A 14,888-nucleotide genomic window follows, 5' to 3' on the forward strand; every position below is an offset into this window, starting at 1 on the left:
TGCTTGAGATTAGTAAGACTGAAAAAGAATTGCAGGTTTCTTTGTTTTCCACTTCTTTCAGTACCATTCATTTTACCTTATGGTCACACATACCTCTATGCCCCCACAATGCAAGGGTGATGCATAGGTGGTGTTTAATAGAAGGGGACAGCCAGTACCAACTTAAAATGCACATCAATTTACAGCCTTAGCCATTTACTAAATACGCCAAGTGCTTGTGCTCTCAGCACAGAGCTGCCTTAGGGAATGTTGACATAGATCTTTTTGATGATTGGTTCCAAACTGATGGGGCCCCTTTTCCCAAGAGGACAAATGGTGAAATTAAGGCCTTAGTTTGGAGCCAGATAATATTTAGTCTATTTGGCATCTGCGGTGCAAGTAATGAACAGGACCTGGATATGTATGTTAAAATAACCCAATCAGAATTTTCCTCTCTGACTTGATGCCATTGTTGTCTAGGTCAGCCATTACCAGCTGAAATGACACTTGCCCAGCTTCTGACTCTGCTGTATGACCGTAAACTCCCTCAAGGATACCGATCAATAGATTTGACAGTTAAACTTGGTTCCAAAGTAATCTCAGATCCAAGCTTATCAAAAACAGACTCATTTAAACGTCTTCACACAGAAAAAGGTGAGTGTTCTTACTTTTTCGCTATATTCCTTTTTAAAATGTTTTTATTTGGGAAAAAAATTGCTTTGATTTTCTTGATGAGAAAGAGGAGTTTTCTGTATGTTCTTGGATGATTTTCCTGAGCTATTCTTTTCTAGACAAGAGCTAAACTTCACAATAAAGTACAAATTCATTGCCTGTCTAAATTGTATCTATAAGATGCTCCAATATGGTTGTTCTGGTTTCACTTTTCTTTCTTCATTGTAATGTTGCATGTGATACAATTATGATTGTATAGTTACAGTATATTTTATTTCTTGACATGTATATCAGTTCTCTCTAGTAAGTGTTTGTGCTGATAACCAGGGCAGATTAAGTAATACAGGAGCCATTAGAAAAGCCTGGGAAATTCTTTATTGTGGCAGCTTTAGGTACCAAATGCTGCTTTGAAAATGGGGATTTCTCTCAAGCCCATCTAAGCAGGTCTTATAACTCCAGCTATAAAAACATGTATCAGTTTTTAACATTTTATAATATGATGTATTTCTTGGTAATACTTTTGCCAATTGCTTACTATCTACTTGCTGGAGAAGGGAAGAGGTCTATCCCAGGAATTCTAAAATGTTTTTGTATCATTTCTTTAGGCAAGATTTATAGAAACGGGACTTTGAAATTAAGATAATTGTGATCTGCTGATCATCAGCCTGCTGACACAGCATGGAACTCCAAAGTTAATAATTCAGTTATTTTAAGACAGGGACTTCTTTTAATGACTGTTCACTTTATAGTCTGTTTCTAGAAAAGATAAGAAACAGAAGTGTTGAAAAAAAAAATTTGTGATGTCTCGTTTGAAATAAGCATTTCATGACTCCATGTAGTATCTGGATATACATATCTGTCACACTATTGAGAGACCTATCTCTTTCAAATAATACTTTTGTTTAGTTATGCTCTTTATTTAAATTCTAAACCTACAATAAATATTTTACTATTTGAATAAAACTCAAATTTTTAGAGAAGGTTCAGTAGTAGTAGAGCTGCATGTGAAGACATAAAGGCCCTCTGAACTTTTGTTAAGTTACTGGGCACTTTATTTTTTAAACTTGAGACAAATACTTTTGAAAATTTGAGTTTTTTATTACAGATCCATTGATCTGTGGTGCTATACAGCAAAAATTAGTTACATTCACAGTCACCACTCAGCAATAATGAAGGTCAGAGCTGCTGCGTTTTCATGACTACTCATGATTTCTAGAGAAATCATTCTTACATATCAGTATTCCTTTACTTGCTACTTAAAGTAGACTGGGGGTTTTTTTACACCATCCATGCTGTATAGATTTTATAGCTTCACAGGTGTCTCTAGTGCTGCATTTACTACTACCTGAGGAAAAGTGCCATTTATTAACATTTTTTTCTTTGTGCTTCGCTGCCATTGAGATCAGCAGTTTTCCACAGCCGAAGTGCATGACTTCACTGAAAACTTGGAAAATATTTACGGAGGCGAAATGGCTTAAATTGGGTTATAAGAAGGTTAACCTAAGCAAGGACTTGAGAAGCATGTTTAAGTGTAACTCCTTGTGTGAATTTGAAGATGATATTGTATTTGCACTCACAATGAAAGGATGTGCCTATAGCCGTACTCACTGAGAACTTAATTGTCAAGTGCTTTTCCAGAGAAGCAGCTTTCTGTGCATTGTCAGTATCTCTGTGTTCCTAATTTCTTGGTTTTTTCCTTTGGGAAGGTTTACAGCTTTTTACACTGCAAAACTGAGAGTTGAGGGGTTTTTGTCAAAATCTTTATTTTAAAACCATCATTATGAAGGATGTTTAACATTTCTTGTGGTCTGATCAATTCATGCCATTGCAAGCAATTGAATTGCAAATCACGTTCAGCCCAGTGAGGTGGAATCCTCCATATGTCTGCTGGAAGGCAGTTCCTTGCTGATAGCAGCATGTTTGTGACACCCTCAGCCACTATCTGTGGGGAAAAAGAGCACTTCCACAGAGGAGATTTCTGCCTGTGTCCTTAAGAGCAGTAGACATCAAAGCTGTATGTACTGAAAGTGTTAGGCTTGAATGTTTTCTTACAAGGATTATCCTGCTTTGAAAGTATCTGTCACCTTTCCTTTGTCCTTCAGACAGACAGACTTCTCATAGTCTGTGTGTTTGAATTAGCATGAATTGATGTACATATTCCTACATATCCCTGATCTAAGCTTATTCAATCTTACACTTTGATCGTATAGTTCCAAAGCACTGTGATCCTCCCACAGCATATCCATGATGTCCTTGTAAAATGGTGTTTCTTGCATGTTTAAAAGTTGAGAATTAGCATGGGGAAAGACCTGCTGTTTCCTGTTCTCTTTCAAATTAGAGAAGAAACAGTTTTAAAAGATGAAATATCTGTTAAAAGATACAGTGTCTGCTGTTTAAAAATTTTTTCATAAGAAATTTGTTTTGGTAGCTGCATGAGTTATTCTTTAATGTGCTTCTGTGTTTTTACAAGTATATAATAAATAATAGCCTGTGTGCTGTGTATTTGGAGTATAACCATGCATTATTGTGGGTGTCAGACTGCTCACAGCGAAGAGATACTAAGACCACTTTCTCTCTCCTGCCTTTTGACATGGCTATACTGTGAAGACTTGGAGGACCCCTGCATTATATTGTTTAATAATATAATCTGCAAATCAGATTTTTAGATTAAATATATAAAATATATAAAATGAAGTTTGCCTGTGGCAATTATCAAAGAGGGTTTATTTTTGGCAATAAGGAATTGTGGTAAGGTTCAGTATATTCTGTATATACCTGTGTGCATCAGTGCATAGAATGTTGATTTTTTTTGTCTGTTGTACAAAATATTAGGGTGCTTAGTCATAAACTGGGAGGATGGAGGCAAGTAGAAAGTTAGAAATCCAGATCATGATCTTTTTTCATGAGGAAGAGTAGAATTAAATTTCACAGCTTTCGCAGAGGGACATTTTGACACCTCACAGAGAGGAGATGTGAGAAGCAAAACTAATTTAAGGTTAAGATTATCTTTCCTTTCTTCAGCTATAAACTCTTTATTGGAGAGTAACAAACCTACACTTAACTTCTAGATGAAAGGCATTGTTAAAAGGTGTCATTACTGCAAAATTAGCAAAGTCTTGAAGGCATAGATCAAATTCTAATAATACATAGAATTCTAATAATTAACATGTAGCCCTGTTCAAATAATGATAAGTTTGACATGGATCTGCTGTCACTGGCAAAAGGTACCACTAACACTTTTATTTTCTTCTGATATTCTTGCATTCATTCATTTCAGGTTCTTGGCTCAGTCTTTGCTTCAGGAGAAGCCACTACTTTTGAGGTCCACTTTGAAGTGAAGACAAAGAGATAAACATAGTACTAATGATATGTATTCATTTCTTTTACGTTTGTGTTTTTGTAGAGCATGCAGATTTACTGGGACCTTGCCCTGAAGATGAAGCCATCAGTCCTGGGGATGAGTGTATGGATGCAGTTCTAGATGAATCACTTCTTGAAACCTGTCCCATTCAGTCTCCACTGCAAGTTTTTGCAGGCATGGGTGGATTGGCTCTTATTGCAGAGAGACTCCCTATGCTTTATCCTGACGTAATTCAGCAAGTGAGTGGAAAAAAATAAATGTTGGAAAACACGTTGAGAGTATTTTGTTTGTTTAAGGACAGTATTTTCCTTATATTTCTCTATGGTTCAGTTTAACTTCTCAGTTACGTGGGGAAGCTACTTTAAAATAGGCAAGTGCCTAACTCCACAGCCCTGTCCAGTTATACACGTGCTTCCCTGTCCGTGTCATAGACTGCCTGAGTAGCCAGGCCCTTGTGGGACTAAAGCATGAATTGAGGGTTGCTGTTTGCCTTGCTTCTGTTAACGTGAAATACCTTGGAGGGTGCAGTAAAATAAAGTTGCTGATGTACGTAAAGGCATACTTGCTTATCAGTCAATTGCTCATGTAAGTGTACCCTCACAGATATTTTTATGGTTAAGTGAAGTTCAGTTCTCAAAGCCGATGATGTAATTTTATTATTATAAATAACGGTATCGTCTTAATTATATTAATAAATAATAGTTACTCTTTATATACTTATATATAGATAATTCCTCTGGATGCACTGATAGGCATTTCGAAAGTGTCAGTAGTGGCATTAGTGTGGAATTACTCCTTTGGCTGCTGTTCTAGGTACACAATGCTAAAAAGGGAAAAAATAACCTGCGAATTATTCATATCGTATTTGACTATATTTTTAAAGTTTTTGGCTGATAGTCCTAACAGGAAAGAATATTTATTGCCTTTGAACCTGAATTAATCATGACTTAAGGGTGCTGAACAGCACCCTGACTGTCAAATTATGGCAACCATAAGAACCCTGTAGTGAGACTGGGTAATTAGCATGCATCCTTTGTAAATAGTTCTACAAAGGCCTTAGGGCTGTAGTACCAACACAGTTCAAAAATTACAAGTTAAGGAAAAGTATTTACATAAACAGTTAGTGTATTATGGATTCCAAGAGGGATAATGTGTACTCTGTATTGAAGAAAACTGAAGTGTGGAACTCTGCAACATGTGAAAGGTAACATATGACCATGAGAAATTTCATTCCTTTTTTTCCTTATTTTTCTATGGTGCTGGGAACTTAATGTCTTTTCACAATTTCTTAGCTTGAGATATATGTTTAGATTCAAATACTGAATAAGAATTCTGTGATCCATAAAAAAAATTAAATACAACAATACCACATAGACTGTTCAGAGTTAAGACTGATGACTTCTCCAGACCCTTAATTCTTTAATTTTACTTTTATATTCCTCCAAGTCACTGGTACTTCTGATTCTCCTAATGTGAAGATAATTGGAATAAATGCTGCAAAACATGGCTTTGACTTGAAATTAGGAATTTGGTATTCTGGATAAATTCTGTAAAGGCTTTTTATATTAATTTTTTCCAGTTTAGATCAGTCTGGTAATAAGTACTAAAATTCTAAATATGATGGAATCAGTTTATCTGAATAGCATGAAAGCCTGAAACCTCTGTGATGTTTAATTACGAGAGGCACCTCGGTGTTATAATTTCATTTAAATTGTTTGATCGTGTCTTGGGGCACTGTACAGCTACTACCCTCTTAAGCTCTGATTCCCATCATAGTGCTTGACTGCACGGTCCTCTGGTCATAAAACAGACTGTTCTGTTAGAGTATAATAGTAATAAAGCCTGCCAAATCAATCAAAAGCTCAAAAGGATCACAAGTTGCTACAAGACTGCTAAGATACCTGAAGTTATTCCTAGTTTTTAAAGGCATTATGATTAATTTTTCTTCTTTTTGCAATATGTAATTAAAAATTAAATACTTATGTTCGCATTGTTTAATGTTAAAAATAAAAGGGTCATTTCTTATTTAACAGTCTGCTATATAAACTAATCTTGTATTTACTTCAGAGTAATTTGTGTCTCTTATGCCTCTGTATTTAAGCAACACACTTTAACTGAGGATTTTAGATAGGCAAAATAAGTTTACTTGCTTGTGTAGGTACAACTTCCTAGCAGTGTATTGAAAATGCAACAAGTACGCCCTTTTCAGCCATTTAGCGTGGTCCCTGTATGTGCAAATGGTAGAGTATTTCATGTGACTTCTTTATTGTGTCCTACATTAAGATTGCATGTCTTTTAGATCCTAACTATAATAAAATTTTTGTCTAAGGGTTTAACTGAATGACTGCCAAATTTCTTTGTTGTTTCTGTTGGTTAAGGTGAGCACTCCAGTGGTTACGTCAGCCACGCAGGAAAAACAGAAGGACAGCGATCAGTTTGAATGGGTTACCATTGAACAATCTGGGGAATTGGTGTATGAAGCACCAGAAACAATCGCTGCAGAACCTCCACCGATCAAGTCAACAGTCCAGACTATGTCTCCCATACCTGCACATTCTTTGGCTGCCTTTGGTTTATTTCTCCGTCTCCCGGGCTATGCTGAGGTGCTGCTAAAAGAACGGAAACATGCTCAGTGTCTGTTGAGATTGGTGTTGGGAGTTACAGATGATGGTGAAGGAAGTATGTGCTGTAATTATTACCTTTCTTTATAGACAACAGCTAGATCATTTTACTTAAATTTATTTGCACTGTATTGTTTTTAGCAGGAAGTTAGAATTGGTTTGTGCAGAACTGCGTTGCGGGCATCTTTGATAAACTCTTGTCTCTATTAAATTCTGTCTGGCAAAGTTTTATCACAATCGTCAGTATTCAAGGGTTCTCATCTCATGTCAGAGTAATTGTAAAATAAGCTCTGATAAAACATACAGTGACGCTGTCAAGATGACTACTTTCAGACAGAATGGTCTGAGTAGCTGGATATGCTTAGCTAATTGAGCAAACATCCAATAATTCTGCAACCAAATGCAGAATAATATGGGTAAGAGAAAAGCTACAACAGATGGAGAGTAAACCACTGAATAATACTGTTCTAGAAAAGGAGAGTAAGATCTAAAGATTGTGGTGATGAAATTGCCTAAGCAGAAGCCCTACCTTAAATGGTAGGAGTTCAGAGGATCAAATGGGATATTCTTCAGTGAATAAACAGACAAGCCAAGACAAAATTAGTGTCTTTGCAAATGAACCTGGAATTCTGCATATGGTTCTAATATTTGTGTTTCTTATTATTTTGAAAAACTGGAAGAGTGTGTATGAAATGTGTTTTGGTATGTTTAAGGCATTTCCTTTCATTGGGTATTGTGCACTGATGCACTTCAGCAGCGTCAGGTTTACAGTTGAACTTCGTGATCTCAAAGGTCTTTTTCAACCTACATGATTCTGCGATTATGACTTTGAAGAGAGTGCTGGTTTTTCTAGGCTGCGATCATCAGAAGCTGGTCTCTATTTAGCACTCTCTAGAGTGGTGTGCAACATGGACCTCATAAGACCAGCTGGAAAACCAAGAGTCATGTTTGCCCTCCCTTCTGTTTATCTTTTTATTTCTCTGGTATTTAGGTGCAGGACAGTATAAGGTGCAGGACAGACGAGAATAAACTGGGAAATAAAAATTCAGTCTAGCTGCTTACACCCACCTAATTTGAGTGCTAAATAACTGAAGAACTATATGCAGTTTCTGGAGTAGTCCCACTCCCTTAGTGCTGCAGGCAATTTTGATATCCTTTTTTTCTTTTTATTATAAAGAGACCTTCAGAATCTGGGTTGCTTTCCTTTTATGTGTGTGCATGCAGCCACTACTGCTATTGGAATACAGTTCCAGAACATAATTTTCTTGATGGGTAGGGGCTGCTTTAATTTTCAGCCTGTAATCTTATGCAGTCTGTGGCCAATAGCTCTTCTTTCTCCAATGCATTTGTTGATGGGAATAACATTCCCTCATAGCCTTTGTTTTAGCTGGACTAAACAGTCAATTTCTCTATTCCCTAAGCCAAATGTCTGAATTCAACTCTACAAAATCTGGGTTCAGTTGTACACAGTAATCTACATTAGTTCTGTGTATAAACTATTAGTATCTTCCTTTTTAGTTTGAAATGCAGCTTTTCACACATGTGGACTCTCATTACTTTCTTGCATAATATGAAGAGCTGCAGTTATAAATCCATGGCTTATAGATTAAACATGGATTCAGTTGTCTGCAAAGATAAATAATGGGCGAATGTTTAGATTTTCTCTTTTTTGATTTGGCTATACCTGCAGTTATGGAATTCTATCAGATGGACTTATTTTCCAGAAGGTTTTGATTTTATTTATGACGATCCCAGTCAGAGGACTTTGATTCTTTCTTGTTATTGTCTTTACAAAGAGTATCAGATAGATATGAATTAAAACATGTGTATGTATGTGTGTGTGTAGATACATATACACACAAATTCAGGCATATGTATTTGTAATGTGTTTCAGTTTAGATCTCTGGTTGATGATATAGCTGATAAACTCTTACGAGTGAGGGAGAAAATAAAATATTTAAAATAGGAAGCAAACTTCTGGACAGAGTTGGCTATTTTAAAGTATTTTCACTGTTTGAAGCATCTCCAGTTGTCAGTTGTCTCTATTTATGTATGCACTGGGGAAGGAATGTGAAATGTATTGTTAGATATAGGAAAAAAATGAGACAGTTTCCCATATCTGAGTATCATGCATTGATAGGTCACTCCATTATTTGAATGTGGCTTTTAAAAGAAAATTTTTCCTCATAATGCAAAGGGATTAAAAATTTTAAGTAATTGTAGCACAAAATTAATACATGCAACTCATCTAATTAAAATTATGTTAGTATTTCACCATGTATTCAGCTATAGAAACTTGGTTTGTGTCAGTGACTTAATGCACAGTTCGGGTACATGAATACCAAAAAAGAATCCTACATATGATAAACTACTACTGCTGCTTGTCAGCTGAGCTGCTATAAGCTAATCACATGCATTCTTTACCTTGCTGTATTTGGAATGATTAAAAATATATATGTATTTAAAAAAAAATTAGTCAAAACCACCTTCGAAACCAGTTTTCTCCCTGGAAATGGCAAATCAGATTTTCAAAATTTGGTTCTTAACCAAATCCATGAATAAAATGAAGAAACATTCTTTATTCTACACGTTCCTCATGATGAAATTTTTGAAGAGAAACATAGTATTAGCTAGCTTTACTGTATGTGAATGCTTAAGTCCTTAGTCGATTTCTGTATGTTCATAAACTATTGCAGAGATTAATAGGCTGTATTGAACTATTGAAAGAAAATGTGGGTTTGATATTTTTCTTCTTCAACCTAGGTCATATCCTGCAGTCTCCTTCAGCAAATGTGCTTCCCACTCTGCCCTTCCATGTGTTGCGCAGTTTGTTCAGCACGACGCCGCTGACTACTGATGATGGAGTACTGCTGAGGAGGATGGCGCTGGAGATCGGGGCTATCCATCTCATCCTGGCTTGTCTGTCTGCTCTCAGCCACCACGCACCAAGAGTGCCCAACTCTAGTCCCAACCAGGCAGAGGTAGGCTTATCAGCACCCTATGTACCACCCAGAAGGACTAAGAGTTTTAACTATAAAAAAGAAAATAATCTCATTGCTTTCATTGTTGCCTAATTTTTGCAGACGTTAAAAATAATTATTAAGTACTTGATTAGGTAATTGTCCCCGCATGTTGCAAATAAACATAGTAATCGTGAAAGTAGGCTTTTCATGAAAGTAGAGAAAGAAGGCTTGTCTTGAAGCATTGAGGTGTAGTTTCTTTCACAAGGCATTCTTATTCAGGACAGGCATAATGCTCAATGAATGGTGGTTCTTTAGTACCCATTAGATAGCACAACCTCATGACCTTATTTAACATTCCCATCATCTAAACTCTTGGTTACAAACTCTCTCCTTTCAAATGCTTCACAAATATAAATGAGTTGTGAAAATTAATGAATTAATGAAATGATTTTTGTTAACTGTCTTTGTACTGATATTTAAATGAGATCTCAAGACAAAAATTTTCCAAAAAGATCCCAAATTAATCTCAAAAATCCAACTTACTTCATGGTATTTCCCATATTATACCACCCTCTATTCAGAATATGTGTACTCCGATTTTGTTTTTAGGTTTGTAAGTTACCATTTCTGCATAATGTACTAATTGTCTATAAAAGTGTTTAGAAAAACCATTAATGACTTTCCCTCTTTAGCATTGTTTTGGTAGAGTCTTGCATGAAACAGTTCCTGGTGACTGAATATGGATTAGTAGCTGCAAAATGTAGGTCTGTCTGTATTTTAGCAGCTCTGATACTGATGAAGGTTGAGCAAGCCAAGAGATGCAGCTGTGCCTGAGAATAATTCACTTTAATGGCTAATCAAATCCAAGGGGTAGCTGAGAGATTCTACTTCTAATGGGGTATCAGGCTGCTGACACATTAACACCTTAGCATTTTTGCATGTTTGGAGGGAAAGGGCAACCATTAATTCTTATTTCTGCTTCAGTAATACCATGACCCCTTAAATAGCTTGCTTTCTCATAATTCATGCCTATCAAGTGATAGATGGTAACTTGAAACTAGAGATCCATCAGGCCTGCACTGAGGCTTATATTTCTGGGGCCAGACTCTCCCTTAAGTGCTTTAATTCAGTGCTTATGACAGTCCTCTTGAGTGTTAAAGGCACTACGTGTTCATGAGTGATGTAATGAGTAATGTCTGCATGAAAATAACCACACAGCTGTTTCATCACCAAGACACGTTACATTCCCAGTGTAAAAGTTAAAAGATGATTCCAGACTACTGTCAGTATGATACTTCACAGGTGATAACTTCTTTTACCATTGCAGTTTGTTCATACATAATTTCTTTCCTTTAAAATGCAATCTTTAACAATGTCACTGAAGAAGATCTGAACAGAAAATGAAACCTTTTGGAGCCATAAAAAAAATATTGCATGGTGTGGTTTCCAGCTAATTGTCACCAAGTAATGAAAGTAACAAGTTGCTTGTTTAGGGTGCTAAATATGTAAATAGGAAAGCATCAGTTAAAAAATGCTTATAAGAATTTTTTCTACATCCTTTTCACCAATGACCTGCTAAGTTTCAAAAATTAGTGTAAGTGCTTCCACAGTTTCATGAGGGCTAAGCAGAGTAATAGTGGAGTTGTTAATAAAATCACTGAGGCAGACCATTGGTAAAAGCTGTGCAAGCACTGCTGGAAAAATGCTCTCTCAGAAAATTTTAAGGATGCGTCCCTTCCTCCCTCTTAAGGAGGTAGTGTGTATTTTAGTGACGCAGAGATCACGTGTCAGAGCTATACACGTAACTTACTCCTCTTGCTGTTTTGGAGCATTTATTCAAAATCAGCAAATACTTGAGCATCTCAGTGTTTTAGTTCTGTTCTCTTGATAACATTTCCACTCACATCCCTTTCATCTCATTCTGTTATTAAACTTGACTAGGTGTTAAACAGCAATAATTACAGAGCTGCGATATTTAGAATTATATTGATTAAGTAGCATTTTAATACCTTTCATCATTTAAGCAGTAATAGTATCTTAAAAGAGAACAACAAAGGGCTTACAGTACTGGTCAAATTGAAGAACCACTTTCAACAGTTTACTGCTGACCTTTACCAGAGCTCCATATATGTGGCAGTCTTTCCTATGGAAAGGTTTGAATTTCACTGGATCCTGATGATATCTTTATAAATTTAATAAACTTTATTAATATTATTAATAACAAAAGATTACATTCTTTTGCATAACAAAGGCTTTTTAAAGATAACGCTACTAAGATGAAATCATGAAATAATTGTGATTTTCTTTTTTTTTTTTTTTTTAACCTTAGCCACAGGTGTCAAGTACACACAATACTGCATCAACAGAGGAACAGCAGTTGTACTGGGCTAAGGGTACAGGCTTTGGAACAGGCTCTACAGCTTCAGGATGGGATGTTGAACAAGCTTTGACTAAGCAAAGACTAGAAGAAGAGCACGTGACCTGCCTTCTACAGGTGTGTAATTATGAAATTTTGATTAATGAGAAGCACTTAAAGCATTAGGACTGGATAGGAAAACCGGAGTTTTGTCAGTCACATAGCAGAGTAATTATAATATTTTGGGCAAAAATTATTTGTGAACAGCTATATTAATGGAAAATTATATAGGTCATATTTTGAGCGAGGCTGTTTTCAGATGTCAGTAGGCTGCTGCACAAAATACCTCAGTGTGAATTCTGAAGATAAAGTGAACCAGGCATTTCCCTTGAGCTGTCACACACCTCTGTCAAAAGCACTGCACTGAGTCAAAAGTAAAGACTGTCCATTAAAGGAGAGGGGTAGGGGAATAGGCATTTTGTTTTGTGTGCCAAACAGTGTTACCTATTCATTTCTTGCATATTTTTGCTCTGCTTTAAGGAAGTGCCCATAGTTGACACTAGTGTCCATCAATGTGTTATGCCAATATAACAAAATCTCACTCATACATACTAGAAAATCTTGAGTATGTCAGTTACATGACAATAGTAGTTTGCCAATAAACATCTAGATCTTAGTAAAATTCTGATGTCTTCCAAATACCTAAGGAGAAAAAAAATCCTGCATAATCAGGCTTTTTAGTCCATTATGAAATCCAACCAATCCCTGTTACCTTGGATCAGTGTAGGGAATATGGGATTGTATCTAGCCATCAAAAGTTTAATTCACAGAACCTGCAGTTCAAAAGCATTAGCTAGCCTGCTGGGGTTAGAGCACAAAGGAGATGAAATTCTGAAAATACCCACACCCTGACTGATGAAGGTACCATTCTGATGTCAGTTATTTAAGTCACAGATGGCATAATCATCATATCTCTTGCAAAAGTACAACAAATAAAATTCGAAAGCATTTTTCTATTCAAGAAAGAGAAAAATCACCTAAATTAATCTCAGTGTAGCTTCCAGGCAGTATTCTGTATTCTGCCAGGCAGAAGTTTAGCTGTGAATGTGGTAAGTCATGAAGTAAGGAGGCATTTGCTTAGGGCACTCAGCAGCTGAAGGAAGTAGTATTTTGCTGAACATGTCAGTCAGTTGTACAGCAGGCTTTCCTTGGTCCCTGCTCTAGAAAGGTTTAGAGAAATTCTATTCTACAGAGTGCTGATAAGATGCTGCAGCAAAATACCACGGGTAATGAGGTTAGAAGAAAAAGGGAGAATGAAAGAAAAGAGAAGGGGGTGAAAAGGTGAATAGAGTCCCTGGGACTTCAAGCAATACAGCCCGTCAAGCCTCCAAGTTACTTAGTTTGAGAGTACAGCTGCAGAAATCAGACCCATGGAAATGCTTATGACTACAACACATGGTAAGGGCCTGTGAACTCAGCCACAGCTGCCCTTGAGACAGGTGGGTGTGCAGTCAGGAGGTGCCTTCCCACCATCAGCAAGGGGAAGGCTGCTCTTTGTTTACTCAGATAAGAGCCGTACTCATGAGTAGTTGTTCCTCCAGGTGACTATTGTGTTCACCATAACTTACTGTTTCATCTTGAAACCCTGAAGTCTCATCCCAAAGAAGTTACAAAAATATTTGAAACATTTGCAGTTGAAGAAAAGTCTTACTGCTAGTTGGTCTACTTGGTGTTCTAAAGTGAAAGGGACTGGTCAGTTGCAGTCTCTGTGGTCTGAGCTGGCAAACTTGCTTTGAGTAACTCCAGCAGGTTTGTCAAAATTCATATTAATTGATCTCCTAAAATCATTCAGAATTGTAATAGTTATTTAATTTTATCATTAGCCAAAGTTGGAATAATGTAGTAACTGTATAGAAATTCTTCTGAAACATCTTTGGGACTGCTGAAATTAATACCAGTACTGAATTTGCAAAATTCTGTGAAGTGTTAGAGCACATATCTTAAGGAAAGTCAAAGTTCTTTTGACTGAAATAAATCAGTTTTGATTAAATATTTTGGTGTATTTCAGGTTCTTGCCAGTTACATAAATCCTGCAGGGAGTACATCAAATGAAGAGACTCAAACCAGCCATGAGGGGAGAGGCCAAAACAGCAGTGCTCTTCCATCCGTTCTCCTAGAGCTGCTCAGTCAGTCTTGTCTCATCCCAGCAATGTCATCGTACCTCCGCAACGACTCAGGTAATGTGCCCTTGTCTCCTTCAAAATCAAAGCTGGCTTACTTCTGTCAAATGAGTTTTTGTAGAAGCAATAGGTAGTTCTTGCTAGTTTCAGTACACTTGCCAGTAGTATTTTTACTAATGGAACATTCACATGAACCTTAGAAAACAAAATAAAATAGAATCATCTGGCAGGATCTTGTTGAAATGCTCACGTTTGTTGCAATATCTTTAAATTTGAAGTTCACTTCTTTGACTGTTGAAACCAACAGGAAAATGGTGTTTTCTTCTGAAAAGTTTACGTGTTAGTTCTTCTACAGAAAATACACAGAGAGGGAGTACTTTATACAAGACCATGAAACCTACTGTGAAGAAAAATGTTAATTTTTAAGAAATTTGAGGAAATGTATGCCTGAATTTGGTAAATGTTGCATATAGTAGGGCAATTCTACTTCAATCAAAGCTTTTTTTCCTTTATTTAGGAAATACAGAAATAAGCCTCTTACCAGAACTGCAGAATATTTCAAATATATAGGAACAAAATAAATTGTTGGGTATTTTAAAGCAAAAACAAGTGAGTTCTATGAATTCATCAAATTTCTGCTCATAATTTTAAAACAAAGATGCTTTGATAGTTTTCATTTGGTATGTTGTACCTTGCTGGGGAAACCATTTCAGTTCTATGAGGTGGTGTGAAGCAGTATGAATTAAGCAAATGCCT

General features: G+C 36.4%; 1 protein-coding gene across 7 annotated transcripts in view; it reads left to right on the top strand.

Annotated features, from left to right (window-relative positions):
- Positions 1–14,888, top strand: part of BIRC6 (baculoviral IAP repeat containing 6) — a 173,613-nt gene that overhangs the window by 107,853 nt on the left and 50,872 nt on the right. For all 7 annotated transcript variants that reach the window (XM_082302472.1, XM_082302475.1, XM_082302476.1 and 4 more), the window contains 6 exons: positions 460–633; positions 4,055–4,251; positions 6,391–6,691; positions 9,397–9,614; positions 11,926–12,090; positions 14,021–14,189. In XM_082302472.1, coding sequence (XP_082158598.1) covers positions 460–633; positions 4,055–4,251; positions 6,391–6,691; positions 9,397–9,614; positions 11,926–12,090; positions 14,021–14,189 — 1,224 coding nt within the window. The remainder of the gene's footprint in view (positions 1–459; positions 634–4,054; positions 4,252–6,390; positions 6,692–9,396; positions 9,615–11,925; positions 12,091–14,020; positions 14,190–14,888) is intronic.

The sequence above is a fragment of the Coloeus monedula genome (genome assembly GCF_965178545.1).
Source record: "Coloeus monedula genome assembly, chromosome: 2".
NCBI classification, from domain to species: Eukaryota; Metazoa; Chordata; class Aves; order Passeriformes; family Corvidae; genus Coloeus; species Coloeus monedula.